The 20,000-nt window shown below is 38.5% G+C and overlaps 1 protein-coding gene across 3 annotated transcripts; it reads left to right on the top strand.

Moving 5' to 3' along the window:
- Window positions 1-531: 531 nt before the first annotated feature.
- LYPLA1 (lysophospholipase 1) lies at window positions 532-18,704 on the top strand. 3 transcript variants are annotated; one of them, XR_011724544.1, is made up of 11 exons: window positions 532-899; window positions 1,467-1,498; window positions 4,487-4,552; window positions 6,046-6,093; window positions 6,907-6,977; window positions 7,589-7,662; window positions 8,483-8,584; window positions 9,211-9,387; window positions 10,824-10,922; window positions 15,457-15,504; window positions 16,542-18,704. XR_011724544.1 is itself a non-coding variant. In XM_071737557.1 (10 exons), the coding sequence occupies exons 1-9, from the start codon at window positions 831-833 to the stop codon at window positions 10,875-10,877; spliced, it is 693 nt and encodes a 230-aa protein (XP_071593658.1). In that variant the 5' UTR covers window positions 532-830; the 3' UTR covers window positions 10,878-10,922; window positions 15,457-15,558. The 3 variants fall into 3 exon arrangements, 2 of the variants coding, with proteins under 2 accessions (XP_071593658.1, XP_071593657.1); XM_071737557.1 differs by lacking the exon at window positions 16,542-18,704 and having other exon boundaries at window positions 15,457-15,558; XM_071737556.1 differs by lacking the exons at window positions 15,457-15,504; window positions 16,542-18,704 and having other exon boundaries at window positions 10,824-14,264.
- The last annotated feature ends 1,296 nt before the right edge of the window (window positions 18,705-20,000 follow it).

The following is a 20,000-nucleotide window of genomic DNA, read 5'->3' as shown; positions in this document are numbered from 1 at the left end:
ACCTGATATAATATTTATTATTAAATGAATACTGTAATTTTCTTTTTTTTTTTTTTTTCTTTTCCCAAGCCTTATAATGAAAGGTATATAAACAGCATTAAAAAGTTTTTTACAGGAAACAGTCAAACCAGCCACAGACATGCAGAAATTAAGACTGTAATAAGGTGCGATATCATCTTGCAGACACTTCTGGCTATTTGAAAGGCATTCTTAAAGGTGAACGACAGTTCAAACACGTCGAAACCACCGGAAACCTGAAGACAGACGCGACTGCACCCAACCTTTTCCCCAGTGTCTGCAGACCTCTTGTCAGTTCTCATGACACCGGCATTCTCCGGAGGGGTATCCCCCGCAGGCGTTCGCTGCCGCCGGTTCACCCCGGAACCCTTCAGCATCTCCCGGTGCTCTCACACGCAACATGCCGGCCCGGGGTGGCACGCACAACACCGAAGAAGGGGGAATCAAGGGTCACTGGTCGTGCTCCGCGGAGGCCGCGTTAATCTTTACCTCAGAGGCGCCCGCTCACGGGCGGGCTCGCTGCCCGGCGGCCACCGGTGACAACGGCTCCCCTGGGCCCTGCCGCCGCCTGCGGGATCCCGCTCCACAGGGGGGGGACCGGTCCCCCGGGATGAGCCCCGGGGAAGGGCAGGGGGGGTTACCCGGGAGCGGGATGAACGCGGAGCGTTGAGGGGGCTGAGTCCCCACTCCCGCCCCCGGCTCCGCGCTCCTCCCACCCCGCCGCCAGCCTTACCCCGCCCCGCTGGCGCGGCGCCCGTCCCGCCCCCCCCGCTCCTGGCCGCTGTCCCGCTGGCCGCCTCGCAGCGCGGTGTATGTGCGGCAACAACATGTCGGCGCCGCTCCCCGCCATCATCCCGGCCGCCAGGAAGGCGACGGCTGCGGTGAGTGCGGGCGGAAGGCGAGCGGTGAGGAGGAGCGGGCGGTCAGGGGTCCGCCCTGGGCAGGCGGTGGCCCCCACCCCGCTTTGTTCTCCGCGGAGGCCTCAGCCCCAACTTGGGGCGGAGGGTTGCGGGGGGGGAGCGGCGTCCGTAGCCCCGCGGCCCGGGGGTGAGGCCGTGGCCGGGTCCGGCCTGGCTCCGCTGAGGGTGGGCGACGGGCTGGGGAGGGGGTATGGGGGTGGCTTGACAGGTCTGTCCCGTTACTTTCGTGACAGAGCCCGGTATCGGGGAACCGCTCCCTTGGCTGCTGGAGTCGGGTCCGGGCAGGGGAAGGTCATCCGTGTCGGTGGGGGCCCCGCGGCGCCGTGTGCCGGCCGAGGGCCGCTGATGGCGGCGGGGAGGCCGGGGAGGGGAGAGGGGGGGTGGGAAGTGAAGGGAGCGGAGTTTTCTTCCGTGGAAGTCGTGTCGTGCTGCGAGCTGTGTCTGATCTTGCGTGGGCGCCCGTAGTTCGTGGGTTTGGTGAGTTAACGGTGAGTGATCTCACACCGCTGTGTTTGTTTGTTCTTTTAGGTTATTTTTCTTCATGGATTGGGAGATACCGGGTGGGTATTCTGATCTGTTACGTACTTAATGGTTACTGTCGTTTCAAATACAAGGCTGCATGTTTTAAAGGCGTGAGCAGTTAAAAGTTACTTAAGCTTTTGCCCTTAGTTGACTGCGGTGGATGTCAACAAATGAAACTTCATGTCTGATGGAGTTATGGTGACAAATATTGATTTAATGTTCCCCAGCATAATTCCTCAACAGCTTACTCTTCTCTCTTTTCAGTCAACCTGATTTGGTCTGAATGTGATCCCTCTTTTTGTTCTTGGGTCAGATTTGGTGAAAAAGAAGCCTGTGGGTTTCTGATCCTTTGCTTTCCTTTGAGTGAGTTTCTGGTTATTCTTGTCTAAATTTAAAGTATGTTTTTTTTCCCCCTCACTTGGGGAGAGGTGCATTTGAGCCATGGCTGTTTCTCCAGCATGTCACACATTAAAATCCAGGCTTGTTTGATTGATCTAAGCAAACTCCTAAGTAGTCTAGAGATTTCTCTATCTAAAGTAGGGTTTTCAGACTCCAAACAACAACAAAACGCCTAAAAACAACAAGCAGTGGAATACCCTGTGTGCCTTGTTCCTGTTATTTCCATGTTTGAGTAGAAATTAAAAGAGCAGGGAATTTTTGGTAGGCATTCTAGGTGTGGTGTGATGTTTCCATCGTTTGCAGCATGTGTGTGCTTAAATAGAAGCATGCGTTCATTAAAGCCATTGAATTATGGAGTGTGTTGTTTTGGTAGGAGACTTTCAAGGAATTGCCACTTTGATACTGTAGCAGGAATGCTTTGTCTGTTGGGTGCCGTTATGGATAGAATTACATAGTATTTTTTTAAGAGGTCTGTTTTTGTTACCCAGAACATTGCTTCTAGGTTGAAACTTGCAATGTTTAAGTCTCAAACTTTTTCTGAAGGGCTTATAAAAGTCAGCTGTCAAAATTTAAAGTTGAGTAGCCTGGACACTTAATAATAAGTTAAAAAGAGGCAAGTCCATGCACTGGACAGTATTCTGTGTGCAGATGTTTGCTCTGGTTTCTTTTGCTGACACACCACCGTGTTTGCATTATCCCTCTTCCTTTCTGCTGGTAGGACACAGCTGAGGCAACAGTGCTTCCTGCATCTTGGCACCAACTGTTCAGCAAGTGATTGCAGAATCCTTTGAGTCCTTGCAAATTGGTTTGATGTTGGTTCTGGCATGGGGAAAAGAACCCAGAGATTGGTTCTTTAGTATTCCTTATAAAAATGAGGTATTTCCATTTTGGTGAAGAAGCTAACACGCGATCTCAAGCTTGCAAATGCATTAAGCATACGGGAATGTATGCATTAACAAGTCCTAACACTGCTGTGGAAATATGGTGATTTAGCTGTTTGTTTTCTAGTCCACTGCGGGTCAGGTTAGCTAAAACTGCCTTTGACACACTGCCGTTTCTCTCAAAAAAGCCATAGTTGTGATAAGAAAAAAAAAAAAGGTCTGAAGAAAACTAATTAACAGTTTTATAATTTCCCACAGTTTAAAGTGACATGGTGTACTCCACCTGAATTTTTAAATTTTGTTTGCCTACTGTATTTTTCCTACTCTGAGAAAAGTCTAACAGGGATTATGTTATTCTTCTCTCTTAGCTCCTATATAAATGGCACTTAACAATTACATACTTGACAAAATCTGAACCAAAATCTGTTGTACCAAGCGGTACAACATAGAGGATTCTTCTAAAGAGTCTGAGTAAATGTGTATACAGTGTCTCTTTCTAAATTTGTCAATTTTATATTTGGCTAAAAAAGTCCTCATATTCTTAACTAACTAGATTTTCTCAGTCATATTTCTCCTTCTTTGGCCTTCTGTGGTAGTGCAAGTATTATGAAACTAATATTACCATAATTTGTTAATAATATATATAAAAGTATTGGAAGGAAATTGGCTAAGATATACAGCCAGTGTTTCAAATGTCTGCCATCTGTGTGTTTGAAATGTCTTTAACTTTAGATAGCATACTTTTTTGGGGTGATATTAAATTTAAAACTAAACCAAACATGCTTTTATGGCTTGTGTGATGTTGGTCTGATTAGTTCAGCTGTGTCACTGATGAATTTGTTACAGGTGTTTGCTGCTTAGAATCAACTTTCTAGTGTCTAGTTTAGTGGGTGTGTTAGAAATACTGAATAATGAGAACAATCAGGAAATACAGGTACTATTGACTGTTCTGGAAAGCCAAGCGCAGGCACAGGCAGTGGTTTGGGACCAACTTGGTTTGTGTCTAGATGAGCCCTGGAGTAGTGAGTCTCACAGTTTTTTATTTAAATCATACTCTCCAGTTTTCTGGTTTATAGGAAGATTGAAAACTCATCTGCTTTGCAGATCTCACTTTGTTCTGTGCATTCATCCAGCATGTGCTTGAGATGAAAAAAATGCCTGCAATCTGGAGCATTGTTCAGGACTGCCTGAATCTCAGAGCATTCGAGTTGTGCCAAAGTTAATAGGTCTGATTGATCAGGTTGGTTCCACGTGGAGTTAGCTTAGCTGTCAGTTTGCTGCCCTCCCACATGAAGAGATTTGGTTCAGAAAAAGAAAGCTGGCTGTAAAAGAAGCTGCCTTAACTCATCAGGAGCAGCAAAAGCAGCCTCTGTGCTAGAGCTGCCTGGCAGCAGGATACCCATGTTTCTGTGTTGTAGCACCCCAGTTAATAAACCCAGCCAGATGCAGAGCAGGCTTTGCCTAGAGCCAGAGAGGTATTTCTGCAGCTGTGCTGCAACTCGAGTAGTCAAATGAGGTGAAATGTCCCTGGCTGTAAATATGCAACAAGTATGCAGAGTCAGAACAAACATTTTAAGTTTATTACTATCTTCATAGCATAGTGCAGCTGATTCTAAAATTTTTTAGAAATGTGTTTATGTTGATCTAATTCAGCACATTTCATACTTGCTCTGTGCTGTTGCACAAATGTAGAAACCTGAGTTAAGCCAAAATAAAAATGCCACTTACTGTATTTTTTGTTAACAGGCATGGATGGTCAGAAGCACTTGCAGGCATCAAGAGCCCCCATGTAAAATACATTTGCCCACACGCGTAAGTTGTAACTTGCCTTGGTTTATGTTTGTCTGTAGAGCTATGTATTAAGACACTTGCCCAGATGATGAAGTCAAATGGGATTTGTGTGTCTCAGCATTTGATTTGCATAGTAAAAACCACTCAAAAATAATTTTGATGCTATTAAATATTTGTTGTCTCTAGGAACTACTATGTTATTTACTTTATGACAAAACTGCATTTTAACGTATTTTTTGTTACTGATTTGGACTGAGAATGTATTTTGAAAGTTTTATGTTCAAAATTAGATGTTTTGACTATGTTTTCACTGGCTCGAGTTGACTGTTGGGGAAAAAAGCAACTAACATTTGTTAAAAGCTAGTCTTAGAAAGGGGTAATTTTTTTTAGTATTACTGACCATTAAATAGGCTCTGTACTAGGTACATGTACTGCATAAACTCAGGTGCGTGTGTTTAGTAGATAAAATTTCCCTATGACCTACAGCAAGTTTCGAAGGTTCACAGAGTATTAATATCTCCAGCAAATTATGTATTTTGTGGTGTCTTTGTGCAATTTGAGAAGTGAAATACTTCTGACCAGGGTCAGGAGTCAGTAAACAGGCCCTAATACTTTATCTCCTATTTACTTTCTTACATAAAAACTAATTAAGTATAATCATAATTTATTTTAGCACAAAATAATTCTGTCTTTCGCTCCAGTAGTTTTGGGAGATGTGGAGAGGGGATGACAGGGAAATAAATAAACTATGTTTTGGTGTATTACCGATTTGTGATTTGTGTATTTAGTTTACCACGTGGCCATGCTTTGCTGAGCCATTCAAAAAGAGTTTAGCAGTATCTGCTCTTCTTGCTTGCCCTTTGTCTTCTGCAGTCTTTCCTCAGAACTGATGTTCCTCAGTTTCTGTAGGTTAAGACTTGATCCATGGCATCGTCCATTGAAGTTGTCTTGGCACGTCTGAAAAGCTGCAGTACAGCAGCCTGGGGGGGGGGGGGGTGAGCCCTGTGATGGAGGCAGGTGCTGCTTAAGCATTTTCTGCTGCTGAGAGGAGCCCAGGCTCATACCCACCTCCATGCTGTGTCTGGCTGCTTCCTCAGGTTTGCTGATGCTGCTGTGTAAGGTGTCTTCATCCACTGAGCCTATGTACAGAGCAGTGACAAAAACCTGTTACTTAGAAATAACTAAATGAGGTACATGTTTATGATATATATGTATCTCTATGTATCTCATATGTATATGCTGCATATGCACACACACACAGATATTTATATAAAGCAGCCCATTAATGTTTTGCTTGCTGTTGGTAAAGAGTGATAATTCACTCAGTATTTGATGTGTTCAGCCTGGCAGGTTTCAAGAGAGATTTTTTTAAGATAGGCTACAAAGTAGGCAATGTTAATTATGATTTAAAAGTAAGGCACAATTAGTGATAAGTAATTTCATGACATAACTGCATCTGCACTATTAAATTCCAGAATGTATCTTATGTCAGTGTTGTTTATTCTTATTTCTAGGCCAGTTATGCCAGTGTCTTTGAACATGAACATGGCTATGCCCTCATGGTAAGTATTTGTTCTTTTGCAGATGGTACTCATTAGAAGATATCTAGGGGTTTGAACTTGTTGTTCTTAATTAAAAATTATAAACAAATGGAATGGCTAGTTTTAATCAGATTGAAGTATCAGAAGCTTTTTCCTTACTTTCCTTGAAAAGGACTATCAGGTGTTTGCTGTTATATCTTGTGTATTTATGGTAGTGGTTATTCCTCAGGACTAATCTGTTTTTAGTTATGTTTTTTTTTAAAAAAACAGCACCTTATTTTACAAGTTTACTCTGTATTGTGTGTGAATTCACAGTCAGTAGTGACTTGCAGTGGAAACATTGTTACTAGTGGGCATGAGTTGATGGGTCAGTAGGATATCTTGAAACCAGGTTTTAGAGCATTCATTCTGACTAGAAAGCAAGATAAATGTGGTAAATTTTGATGGTCTTAAACCAGTCCTATGATTTTTTTTTTTCCTCAAGTAACTTGTGTTTGTTCTTCTTATATTTCTTCAAAGAGTGTTTTACTTTTGCACATGCAACTAATAAATTGAAATTCCTGGTGATATTTTTGGAGCAAATATCAAAACTGAGCTGCTTAATCTACAGTAAATTACAGAAGATAGCAAAACTCAGAAGAGTTTTGTTGACCAGATCTGTCTTTTTAGCCACATTCATAGATTGTCCACAATTTCTTCTAAACTTTGAGTGCCTGATACTATCTAATATGTCATCTAGTATATCTTTCTGGAAAATATCCCTGTTTTATTATTTGTGTTTTAAGAAAGTAGAATGGACGCTCTGAGTAATTCTCTTGTTGATATCTTTGTAAGGTTTGATATCATTGGACTTTCTCCAGATTCACAGGAAGATGAAGCTGGGATCAAGCAGGCAGCAGAGAATGGTATGCTTAGGAATACTTTTTATGGCTTAAAAGTACTTCCTTGTATTTTTAAAAATTAATTACAATCCTGAAACAGATTTTCCAAAACTAAGTTGTTGGGGAAAGTGATGTGTATGAATTTTATTATTGCTGATCAAAGTTTTGGTAAGTGCATAGTTTGCTTTGTGGCAAACTATGTTTCGGGCTTGGGTTTTTTTATTGGTTTGGTTGGGTTTTTTTAAACTCCATAGGTTGGTAGAGTAAATCACCAGTACAAACACAAGATACTCTCAAATATGAGATGTACCTGGGAACCAGTGTACTTTGGTTACAAGCTTCTGGGGAGCACACAGGTTAGATCTGGATGAGCATCCACTTGTGGTGCTGGATTGTTAGAAGAAGGTATCACCTTCCTGGCAGTTGGACTTCTGGAAGACTTCCTTGAATGTGTTTATCTTTAGAAATGATACAGTGGCACTGAAATTTCTGTGCTCTAGATCTTTTGATATGTTACAATGCATAGCAGACTGGATTTTCCTTTCTGTAGGTATCAGGGAGGAGGAATCTTTCCTCTTCTAGACTTCCTACAGAGTGGAGTGGTTTTTAACTACTGGCCTCTGTTTGTGTTGCAGTTAAAGCACTGATAGATCAAGAAGTAAAAAATGGAATTCCTTCTAATAGAATTATTCTAGGAGGCTTTTCTCAGGTAAGGTGTGGCGTGGTGGGAAGAAAGTATCTTTTTCTGGGGAAACTAAGTAGCTGTCCTAACATGGAAAATCCACACACTTCAATTGAAAATAGCTGATGTTAGGTGCTTCTAAAATTTTAAGGTGTCAGTTTTTGTCTGCCTTAAGAAACGAAGACTTTTCAGTTTATGCAAGTGCTACTCACTGAACAGTGAACATGCATGTAGAAAAAAGGTGCTAAATTCATAGTCTGTTTAGAGTCTGTGCACCTAACTTACATAGCTTTGCTTCAAAATCTTGCTGTTATTTAAACTTTAACTTCAATTTAGGAGATATTTGATGGTCTGGATTTCTGTGGTAGGGTAATTGATTTAACTGATCCAAACACCAATTCCCCAGTCTGCATGCAAGTAAATTAAAATAATAAAGTAGTGATATTACTGTCATAGTGACAGTGCTTTATTTCATATTTTGGGTGCTTGGTTTTTTGTTTGTTTGCTTTTGGGTTTTTTTATGGGGGGGTTGTGTTGGGTTTTTTTGTGGTTTTTTGTTTGTTTTTGTGTTTTTTTTTTTTTGGTTTTCTGGTTTTTTTGGGGGGGGTTTCTTTTTTATTTCCAGCTATTAGTTACAGTAAATTTAATATTTTAGTTTTGAATTGATCACATGGACTTGGAGGGAGGAAGGGAAAACAAATATTGTACAGGAATATTGGTTTGTGTTGGTTCTAAGAATGAATTGAAATAGAAAAACTACCATTAAAGGAGAAACCAGAGATCTTGAAATGAGGATTAAAAAGAATATTATCATCACATTGCTAATATTTTTCTCTCTTTATCCTAGGGAGGTGCTTTATCCTTGTATACAGCTCTTACAACACAACAAAAACTAGCAGGTGTTGTAGCCCTCAGCTGCTGGCTTCCTCTACGGGCTTCTTTTCCTCAGGTATGCACATTTCTTTTCTTTCCTAGGAGAATATGTGCTTGGGGAATGAGTATATCTGAATATGTTTTCTTGTGCTGGAATCAATAATTATATGTTATGTATTATGTATTAGATATTATATTAATAATTATTCTTACGGAGTATAGACAGTTGTTTGATAACTCAGAAATTTTTAAAATAGGGCCCTAGTGTTTTAGAGTTTGGCAAGTAAGGAAAATGAGAAAATACTCAGTAGCCATTTCTGCTTAAAATGACATGCCTAGAAAACAAAGGATACAGCAAACTTTCCTTGAAGATTACTTTTTTATTTGCCATTTGTTCCTTCTGTAAGTCACTGTCTTATTAGAAACTTGGTGGTTTTTTTTATTATTTGGCCAGAAGTCATGTTATGAAATAAGTGCCAAAATTTTATTTGCAGGTTTTGGAACTTAATGTGTTGTCAGTCACAGAGATTACTTCATAAGAAACTTGCAGACCATACAATCTGTTTTTTTCCTTCAGAATTCAATTTGTTTGTCATGCCATGGGGTATAGCATTGTGGGGTAACTTTGTCTCAAACATGTTAACCTTATCTCCATTAACTCTCTCTTTCTCCTCTTCTTCCCTCTAATTCCACCCCTCAAAGGGCCCTATCAGTGGTGTCAACAAGGACATTGCTGTTCTTCAGTGCCACGGGGACTGTGACCCATTGGTTCCTTTAATGTTTGGTTCTCTCACTGTTGAGAAGTTAAAGACAATGATAAATCCAGCCAATGTAACCTTCAGGACTTACTCTGGCATGATGCATAGTTCATGTATTGAGGTAATTTTCTTGAAATACAATCTTTTAGCTGGGTATGGGGTTTTTTTTTCCCCTCAAAACAGATAGACATTGGATGGCGGGGGGGGGGAGGGGTTAATTTTTTTTTTTAATAAACAAGAGATTGATGCTACTGACTTATTTTACTGAGTAACTGAATGCCTTGCTTAAAAAGCATCCAAGGTAGAAGTTTATATGACTAGTGGAAACTTCCTCGTAAGTTTATATTCTTGGGACTGAGCTAGTTAGTCTATAAGACTTTATCTTTTTCCTAATTTTTATTATTTAGTTAATTATAAAAAAAGTCACAGAACTGGAAGGCAGATTCTCACAGCATAAATCCAGCTTGGTATTGGAGAGAAGAATCTTGTTGGTTCTGTGGGTGGAGACATTGAATAGGTAGGGAGGTTGATGCTACAAAAGAATCATAGAATCATAGAATTGGCTGGGTTGGAAGGGACCTCAGAGATCATCAAGTCCAACCCTTGATCCACTACTGCTGCAAGAAGCAGCCTTAGAACTTAAAATTGTGGCTCCACAGGCAGCTGAGCTGCTGTGATGGCTTGTGGCTGTCAGAAAAGGGTGAACTAGTTTCCCTCTGCTCATGACCTTATGGCCCTCTCTTCCTTCTTGCACCAACTCTGGAGCTGCTTGAAACTTCTTTGAACCAATTTGACAAAATGGCAAAAGCTGTTAGCTGCAGTTTTTTTCAGTTTTAGTGAGCTGAAGCATCAGAATTTACACAAAGTAAAAAGTAGGAGCAAGAAAAAGAAGAGGAGGCAAGGAGAGAATCTGCTGTTTGTCAGTACCAGTAATTGTTGATTTGGGAACTGTACACTGGGACAATCTCTTTAGGATATTTACACAACTGTATTGCTTTGGGCAGTGATAGCATGGACATGCCACACATATATATTAATAATGTGCTTTTTCTTATGACATTGGTTTATTAAAAATGTATTTTTAGCATGTAGAATGATTTCCAAGCCTAGCTTGCTTGTATTGCTTTTCCTAAGGAAGGAAGCGTCATGAAAGTGAAACTGAATGGTTAGGAGGAAGACCTGCTGCTAATTTGCAGGTGTTTGAAGTACACCCAAAGCTATGGCCTTGGCTACATTAAAATGCTATTCATGCTCAGCTTGTTGCTGTTGAGATCACTTGATAATTACTATGTAGCTTGCCAGCCCAACTTCATAGAGAAAAAAAAAAAAAGGTCTTTACTCTTTTTTGTGTATTGTAGCCTCTTCCGAGTGCGTCCTGCTTTGAAGAATTATCAGCCTTGTCTTGTGTGCAAAGTGGTTATGATTTTATCAAATAACTAATGCCTGAGTACTTGTGGCCCAGCTGCTCATAATTGAAATGTGGGAACATGATACAGTGTAGCTGAATATGTATTAGTAGAGAACTTGGAACTAATCCATACTTTTATCTTTAAACAGGAGATGATGGATATAAAAGAGTTCATAGAAAAGCATCTACCTCCCATAGACTGAAAAGATATGTGAGAAGCCTTCAATGTAACACCAGCATCAACTGTGGTAGAGTGTTAATCTTTTCATATGCCTGATAGAAATTATCACTTCTATACCTGCAGTGTTACTACTGTGTTGTAAATTTATACTTAGGAGGAAGATTAAATAATAACACACGTGAAAAAAATTATAATCTTCTTAGTATTAATTGTCCACTGATGGGACTGTAGGAATAAAGCAGCTTGGTAACAATGACAGAATGTAACTGAGGCATACTGTTCAAGACATCTGATTTTTTTGATTGATATCAAGCTGTTTGTACCAGTAATTAGAAATTAAATTTAAGTGAGCAATGTAATTGTGACCAGTTTATTTATACTTGAGACATGATTTGTTCTTAATGCTCAGTGAAATCATATTTAAATATTTCCTCTATGTAATAGATGCATAAATTACACAGTAAGTAACACAGTGGACATATGATGGTAAAATAAATGTTACTAAGAACAGAGCTTTAAATATTATGTGTCAATTGTTACTCCAGGTAAGGAGGGTTGTTCTTCTAGAATGGCTAGAAGTCAGCAAAGGTATTTCCTGGATTTAAACCACCTCAATTTTTAACCATTTTCATGTGGGTAGATATTGTGGAAATTCTAAAGGGACTCATTCCTTGTAATTTGTCACTTATTGTGTTTTTTTATTACTATAAACTCATGTCAAATGCTGACTTGGAACAGAATTCTGAAGCAGCCAGTAGGATTAATTTTAGTTTCTTTTAAAATTCCTGTTTTCATACTGAATATTCAATTTGTGCTTTAGTCTTTGTAGCTTTCATTTGTGGGGAAATATTTATGCTGTATTTTACATGAGTAATTCCAGTATATAGTTTTGATTTTTCTGTCTGCTTTGGAGTAATTAACTGAAAACAGTGCCAGCTGTGTAGCTTTATGTATTGTTGGACTCTCATCTCTAAGACAGGCATTGACTAATTTGAATTCTGTTTAAATGGAAATCTAAGTGCAGTTGCAATATATCTTAAACTTTAAGTCGATACCATCTAATACTTTCTTTTATTGCAATACTTTCTTTTTTTCTGAAAAAGAACAAATAATTTTATTTTCAAATACATCATGCTACATTTCCCTAGATGGGTATAACCTCGGAACATGAAGACCTGCCACAGGAAACAAACAAACAAACAAAACCCAAACAAATCTACAAGATATAGGATGTCTCTTTCAGAAGCTTAAATTCCAAAATACATTGAGTTCCAGAAATTAGTGCATGCTTAACAGCTTATTGCAGTCAAAAGCCATAGTTTACTTCTGGAAACAGCTTTTCTCCTACAGAGCTCAAATGCTGTTGCTGAAGTTAGGAATGTTTAAAAAATACACTACCTTTTTATTACAAAATATGCTGTATAACAGTGTTCTATACTGTAGTAGGCCTTCAGATGAAGAAAGTTCTTATTTTGGAAGCATCTGTGTTGTGCATGCTGTGCTTCATACCTGCATTGAAGGTGCTTTCTCCTCTCCAGTTTAATCACGTGATCCTCTTAAAGTGTCTATGGATTTATGTCCAAGGCCTCTGTCAGTACAAATGCATAAGTGGGAAATCAGACTTTTGTATCTCTCCTGGCTGCCATAAATCTGACTTGTTCACCTAGTGTGACTTGTCAGTTTTCAGTGCTTTTCTTCACGTGTATTGCACTTCACTTTTATGAAGCTGTTTTTCTTTTATAATGCAGCTCCTCTGGATTAATATGAAAGATTGAAAAGGATTTTTCTTCTAAATGGTGGTGAAGGACTTTTAGATATTCCATCTGTGTGTTTGAGAGGGCATGCCTATTAACTTTGAAGTTTAATTAGTTTTTTCTCTCAATCACTCTGTTCTATTTATCTGCCAATTTGTCTTCCAGTTAATTTAGTTCACAGAAGAAACCATAATATCCTTAGTGCAGTTGTGCCAAAGTTCTGTTGAGAAAACAGTATGTCCTAGCTTGGAGTCATTCCCAAATTGCATTAGCATTTTGCAGTCCTGCTGAATTGCAAACTTGATGTTGTTTCTCCTAGTTTTTAGATTTATCCTCATTCCCCTGATGCCTAAATGATTCTCTGAATATTGGCATTCTTCCAAAGTTCTGCATAAGCTTCTAATTTTTTTTTCTTTATTATTTTCTTGTTCTGTTTGTAAATTGTTTGGTAATATTGTTCAGCTGTTTTGTTAACTTCAGATTGCCTGTGTGCTGATTTCCCATGTTCTTTCTTCTGTTAGAATGAGTTCTAAAAAATATTCCTAAGCTGCTAAAATGAGATCAGTCATACTTTTATTCCGTGTTTTGTAACACTTTCTTCAGTTTGCTAAACTGTGTTCACAGATTTTGGTCAGTTTCTAGTACCTATGCATTTTAGTCCAACTCAGCTTCAACTGTTGTCTCTATGATGCTTTTAAAACATTTCTAGAAAAACATTTATGTGCTTTGTTCAAATACTCAGCTATCACAGCAAGATGTTTTTCATACTGTTGCTTTGCTGCTTGCTTTATCTACAAAGAGCTGTGTTACCAAAGTAAATGTTATGACTTGCTGTGAATTTCTGTATCCTAGGAAATTCATCTCTTCAAGTTATTTCTTTGCAGGAGTGTATGAGTATGTTGTAGTTGGGGGCTATTAAAGAGCCTAGAAGCTAGAGGAAACTTCAACAATGTATTTGAAGCCTATCCTGTCTTCTCCCAGTATATCTCCTGTCTTTTAGAATTTCCCAGCTAGCTGGAAAGCTTTGTGTATGATCTTCTAGCTGAATGTCTTAGCTGCCTGAAGTTATTGTGTGCTGGGATTGTAGTCATGGTTGACTTTATTTTTAGGCTGAGTGATAGCTCAGTCTGGTGTGAGGGATTTCATCATACTCTGTCAGAATGGAGAAGCTGGCCTGTCACTCTTTTAATGTCCTGTCCTCATAAACTAAAATTTCAAGCTGCCCAATAATGAAGTTTATTTTTCCTAATGTTAGACTTCCCCCAAAAGGGGATGATATCTGTCAAACCTGCAAAAACATTGATGTGAAAACACCTTGCTTTCAAGTTCAGTTTGTTTCAGTGGATCTCTAACTCCTTCATGCGTTTTTAATTTCACAATGGTACTTAAATTTTACTGTAGTTTTGTGCAGTCAGAAGTCTGACTTCTTGTTGGAATGTGTTGCCCACTTTTTAATAAATGTGTTGGATTATGTATTATAGGCCAATCTCGCAGCCATTCTTGAGGTAAAACTGTACTGAGGTCTGCACTGTGGTGAGGGCTGTGTGATTTGGTCTCTTCCTCCTATCTTGTATAATTACAACACAGTAGATTGGTAACAGTATTGTACACTGTAACTGGTATTAGAACTGTTAATTAAAACATGTTCTCTCTAATGGTGTATACTGCACTTCATTGAAATAATTAGGATACATCATTTATGTAGAGGGGCTGGTTGTGTTGGTGGATATGACCAAATACATATTGTATAAGATGTTAATGAAGCCATATGTACAAGGCCTGTGTATCTTAAATTTTATAAAGAAAACCTGAACACTTACTCTGTGTTTTGAAGTATAAGCCATTTCTATTTAATATAAACTTATTACCTTGAAAATTTGTGATAAGAAATCTTAACAATTGAAATTATTTCTGTAGTAGGGAAAATCTCTCCATTTTTATCATTGTGAAATAAATTTCATTCAGCTTTTGGGCAGGTACTAATTACTTTTTTTCATACTTACCTCAAAAAAGCCAAGTTTTCATGTGCTGTGAAACAGACACTTTAGAGATTTCTTACAAATGTATTGCATGGTAATGAGTGTATGAGGCTATGATACAAAAGAAGAATGATTTGTCATTACTGAAAAGAACAGAGGAAAAAAAACCCCACAAATTTATGTTTTGCAAACTTTTTGATAGAATACTAACTGATTTTTAATACTTTTTTTTTTCATATTCTGACTTAATTTTGTTTTAACTTCTTGGAATTTGCAGTAATTTTGAAAGGTAGAAGAAATGAAAATATTTTCTAGTAGCCTTATTCTAAAGGGCCAAGGTCTACTCTCTGTTTCCTCCTACACATTTCTGTGGAGATTCTGTGGTGTCAGGAAGCCTTTGAAGTTATATGAGGTTTGGCATACATACCACTGAACAGATTTCTTAAAGAAGCAGTTTGGGGGTCAGGGATTACCTGTGTTTTTTTAGGTTAACTGTAATACTTGAGGCTGATCAGTGGTATACATATTGTGGGGCACTTTAGAGCAAACTTGAGATTATCTGAGCTGAGATGTTGAGAGGGAATGGGGTGTACATGTAGAAAAGGTTGACATTCCTCCTTTAAGAAGTTTAGAGCAACTAAAAGCCTACTTGTCTCCACAGACTATGGTGTCTAAAACTAAGCATGGAGTACAGGTAGGAAGCTCATGAACATATGGAAATACATGACAGATGCAGTGCTGTGTGGGACTACATTGTGGAAATTGGGAGTATAAGAATAGCAAAAAAAGACACAATACTCTACAGAGTAATTTGTCAGTTTATATTTTCTGAGAAACTGAATAATGTTCATTTTCTATTTACTTTCAGCCCTGGCATCCCTGAGGAGATAACTGTGAAAAGAAACATTGCCTACAGGTAGCATAGTAAGAATTCACAATGTAGTATTGCATTAAACTTTATCAAATATCATATGAGACCACTGGTGTAAGTGAAGGTGACTCTCAAGAAGTATTCAGAACATGTTTTCATTAACTTGGAAATGGGATTCTTTGAAGAATAATAGCTGTAGAACAGATTATTTCCCTCCCAGTCCACCTACCCCCTCCTTTTTTTTTTTTTCCTTGCTGCTGATGGTACCACACTAGCCCTTTTGATAACAGGTTTTATCAATTCCCTTTGAGTGAAATGGGTGCCTTTTATGTAGCTGATTAAAGCTGATTTAAACAAAGTACTTGTATAATTTCATGGACATCCACAAAGTGAATCAGTAGATAATGTTCCTTTTTTCTTAGTTCCAATTACTAGAAAAGAACAAGCCATCAACTCCTTTTTCTCTGCAAAACTTGTAGCCAATTTGCTGAGGTGAAGTAAACCTTGCTTCAGGCATCCAAGTGGGAGGTTTAACTTCTCTGTGTGGAGAAGGTAGACTTCCCTCAGGGGTCTTTCAGGGTTCTTTTTTAAAAGGCTCCTTATCTGCAGTAACAGATGGAGCAGATGGAATCTAAAACTTGGCGGCTGAATGTTCCCTGGTTATGAGCAAACTCTTGAAGTAGTTTCTGCTTGAAATAATTTTCTGTCTATGTTGTAGTATTTGAAATTATTGGGGGGGGTCTTTAAAAGGCTTAAGTATTTTTCATCTGTGTACTAAAAAAATAAAGGTTTCCCTAGAACACAGGCATCTTATAATGTGACCTTAAAAGAAACATGTTCTTAAATATGTTTAATATTTAAATGCCTTCTACATTGGAAAAAAAAAAAAAAAAAAAAAAAAAAGTTAAGGCATTTTGAAAGCTGACTTTGAAACATGCTGCAAGTGCCAGAATTTGGAAATGGTGCTTGGTCTAACTTCAGGCCATACTATTATCATCTAGAGCTAGTGTGAGGAAATAAAAAACCCACAACCCATCTGAATAACCATAGAAACCTGACCAAGAGGCATGTTACTGTTTCAGAAATTTTTGAGGAAAATCTTGTCCTTATGAGGATCTTCCACTTGTTACAGCACCCTTCATGTATGCTGGTGGTTGGACTCATCTCTTCTTCCCTGCAAAGGCTGGGGATCATTTGGCTGATTCAGAGCAGTTGAAATGATGTTTTGGTAGACCTAAGTCATTCTCACACTGAGGGCTCCAATAAAGAGGAGAGGCATAATAGGTACAACACGTGGTTACATGCAACCTTTGGGCATCTTGCAAATGTTGCATTTTTCATAGTTGTGTTAACACTTGGTTAGAGGAACTTTTTCCATAGAGAATGCTTAGTCCTGAAACTGGAGGATTTAAAGTGCCTTAGCTAGGGTTGGGAAGGACCTTAAAAGATCATGTAGTTCCAGCCCCCCTGCTGTGGCTGGGGACACTTACCACCAGGTGCTCCAGGCCCCATCCAACCTGGCCTTGAATACTTCCAGGGAGAGGAGCATCTACAACTTCCCTGGGCAACCTGTTCCAGTGTCTTACAACCCTCATGGTAAAGCATTTCCTCCTATCTAATCTAAATCTCCTTTCTTCAGGTTTTAAGCCATTGCTACACACCTGTACAAAAAGTCCTACCCCAGGTTTCTGGTAGGCCCTCTTCAGGTATTGGAGAGACATTATAATGTCACTTTGGAGCCTCCCCTTCTCCACGCTGCACAACCCCAACTTCCTCAGCCTATCTTCATGGGGGAGGTGCTCCAGACCTCTGATAATTTTTGTGGCTCTCCTCTGGACACATTCCAGGAGCCCTATGTCCATCTTATGTTGGGGGCTCCAGAGCTGGATGCACTCAAGTTGTGGAGGTCACTGCAGATTTTGTGTTGTGCTACTGTATGCACACTTACTGTGTCACAAGCTTCTCAAGATGCTGTTTCATGTCAAACAAGTAAGAATCTATAATGTTTTGCATGTGTACCCTCTTAGAAAAGCCATCTCTGCCTATTAAGGCTTAGTATTCCAGATAGCCCTGTGGGCCAGCAAGTTCTGGTGAGTTAGATGCAGGCCCTTGGCAGGAGGTGTTTGATACTTTCTAGAAAATGCTGCAAAAGGATTTTGAGAACAAACTGTAACACGTAAATGCAGTGCAACAAATAGTGTGTTATTTTTTCCTTTCTGATAGGCTAGTGTAGGAGAAAAGCTTAGCAGAAAGGAAAAGGCTGGATAGTTTTAAATTCTGTTGGGTCTCTTCTCCGGGTCTTTAGGCTTACAGTGGGAGGTTATTGAAGAGATTGATGCTGTACAAACTGCTTGGTGTAGAACCAGCTAAAAGAGAATAACCATAGAGAGTGCTGTGTATTTCTTTGCAATAAAAAACTGCTGCCCCAGGGATGATAGAGCAGCAAATGTAAAAAATCTGATTAGTACTGGTTCAGTTAATTGAGTATCATTCTGATACTGTAGGATACAGTACAAATATTGTGAGCTGTGTTTTGTTTTCTTCTAAAGCATCTGTTTGTAAAACAAAATAAGCATTACCATCTGGTTAGTCTTTGATTTCCCTACTGAAATGTTTCACTGATGCTATTTTTATTAGTTTAGATGTTAAACAGGTGTGATGTGCTTTCCTCTTACAGTTCAGCAGGACTTTAATAACTGACATAGAGCATTTAATTTACAAGTATAATTTCCTTACCTCATACTTTTTGATGTTAATAGATCTCATCTGAATTTTTAACTATTTCCATGTATGTTCAATGAAGAAGGCGTTGAATTGTATTTTTTAAAGAAATTAATGCTAGAACACTTAATTACAGAACTGAAAGTTACTTTCAAACTAACCATACTGACTGATGGGAGGTTTCTAGTTTTCTGTTAGTGTTGTCCCTGACCTAGCTTGCACTACTGTAGAACATATCCAGGCTTGTTTACCATATAGTGTAGCAATAGCTCCCAGCTGCTAACAGACTGTGTACTGCTTTTATAATTGATCTAGAGGTGTGGAAAATAATGATAAATTTCATTTGAAGTTAGGTTCTTATTTAACCTGAGTCAGTTATGACAAAGTACAAGGTTACTGCATCCTAGCCAGAGTGGAATTGAACCTGAACTGGCACAGTCCCTTAAATGTCATGTTGATCACTGCTATTTTATTTTTTTTTCTGCCCAAAATCTGCCCCTGAAAGAAAAGGTATTCTTTTCCTTAAGGAGCCACTCCATTTGGTTTGGTTTTTTGCTTGGTTTTGGGGTTTTTTGGTGGTTGTTTTTTTGTTTGTTTGGTGTTTTTGGGTTTTTTTTGTTTTGTTTTTTGTGTTTTTTGTGTTTTTTGTGTTTTTTGTGTTTTTTGTGTTTTTTGTGTTTTTTGTGTTTTTTGTGTTTTTTGTGTTTTTTGTGTTTTTTGTGTTTTTTGTGTTTTTTGTGTTTTTTGTGTTTTTTGTGTTTTTTGTGTTTTTTGTGTTTTTTGTGTTTTTTGTGTTTTTTGTTTTTTGTGTTTTTTGTGTTTTTTGTGTTTTTTGTGTTTTTTGTGTTTTTTGTGTTTTTTGTGTTTTTTGTGTTTTTTGTGTTTTTTGTGTTTTTTGTGTTTTTTGTGTTTTTTGTGTTTGTTTTTTGTGTTTTTTGTGTTTTTTGTGTTTTTTGTGTTTTTTGTGTTTTTTGTGTTTTTTGTGTTTTTTGTGTTTTTTGTGTTTTTTGTGTTTTTTGTGTTTTTTGTGTTTTTTGTGTTTTTTGTGTTTTTTGTGTTTTTTGTGTTTTTTGTGTTTTTTGTGTTTTTTGTGTTTTTTGTGTTTTTTGTGTTTTTTGTGTAGCTTGGGTTTTTTTGTGGGCAAAACAAACAGAAAAGCTGCAGACAAAGTTTTTGTTTGCTTGTCCAGTTCATGACCCAGATCTAACTTGTGAGGAGGTCCTATCTAGGTCACAGATAATTTCTTCTAATATGTCTCTGCATGTGCTGCCTCTCGACTGGCAGATGTTGTGACTGTTGTGTGGATAGAGCACTGAGTAGAAGTTCCCAAAACCCACCTGTTTCTCTGTTGCTTCAGAACATAAAGCAGTCTTGCTGCAAAGTACATGACACACAAGCACAGTGGCAGGTCTTGCTGTAATAATTTCCCTGATTGTCTTTCCAAGGAAAAGGCCTATCTCACCTCTTTTTCAAAATGTATATATTTTACAGTCCTCAATTTACAGCTTAGGCATCCACAGCATTAGACTGCTAGTAATAGATTCCAGAATGATGTATAAACACTCTCCTACATCATAGTAGGCAATTATCTTCATGCAATCTTTCTGTAACTTTCATCTATCTTTACCATTTTCTTAAAGTAAACGCTTGATTTTACAGCAAAAATGGTTTAACAATGATGGGGTTTTCTCCCAACAACACATCACAGTAGCAAGGTATGTAACTCAATTCATGAACAGAATTTAATTGATGGTTAATAATATAAATTTATCAAACATAATAAACATGGGTGTGTCCCACTGGAATATATACAAGATTTA

Source organism: Heliangelus exortis, chromosome 2 (genome assembly GCF_036169615.1).
Source record: "Heliangelus exortis chromosome 2, bHelExo1.hap1, whole genome shotgun sequence".
NCBI lineage: Eukaryota > Metazoa > Chordata > Aves > Apodiformes > Trochilidae > Heliangelus > Heliangelus exortis.
Note: the sequence above shows the minus strand (reverse complement) of the source record. Positions and strands in the feature narration are given on the sequence as shown.

Coding starts and splice junctions, on each gene's coding strand:
- LYPLA1 (XM_071737557.1), top strand. CDS start 831: ATGTGCGGCAACAACATGTCGGCGCCGCTCCCCGCCATCATCCCGGCC. Junction 900..1,466: donor CCAGGAAGGCGACGGCTGCG/GTGAGTGCGGGC, acceptor TTGTTCTTTTAG/GTTATTTTTCTTCATGGATT. Junction 9,388..10,823: donor TGCATAGTTCATGTATTGAG/GTAATTTTCTTG, acceptor ATCTTTAAACAG/GAGATGATGGATATAAAAGA.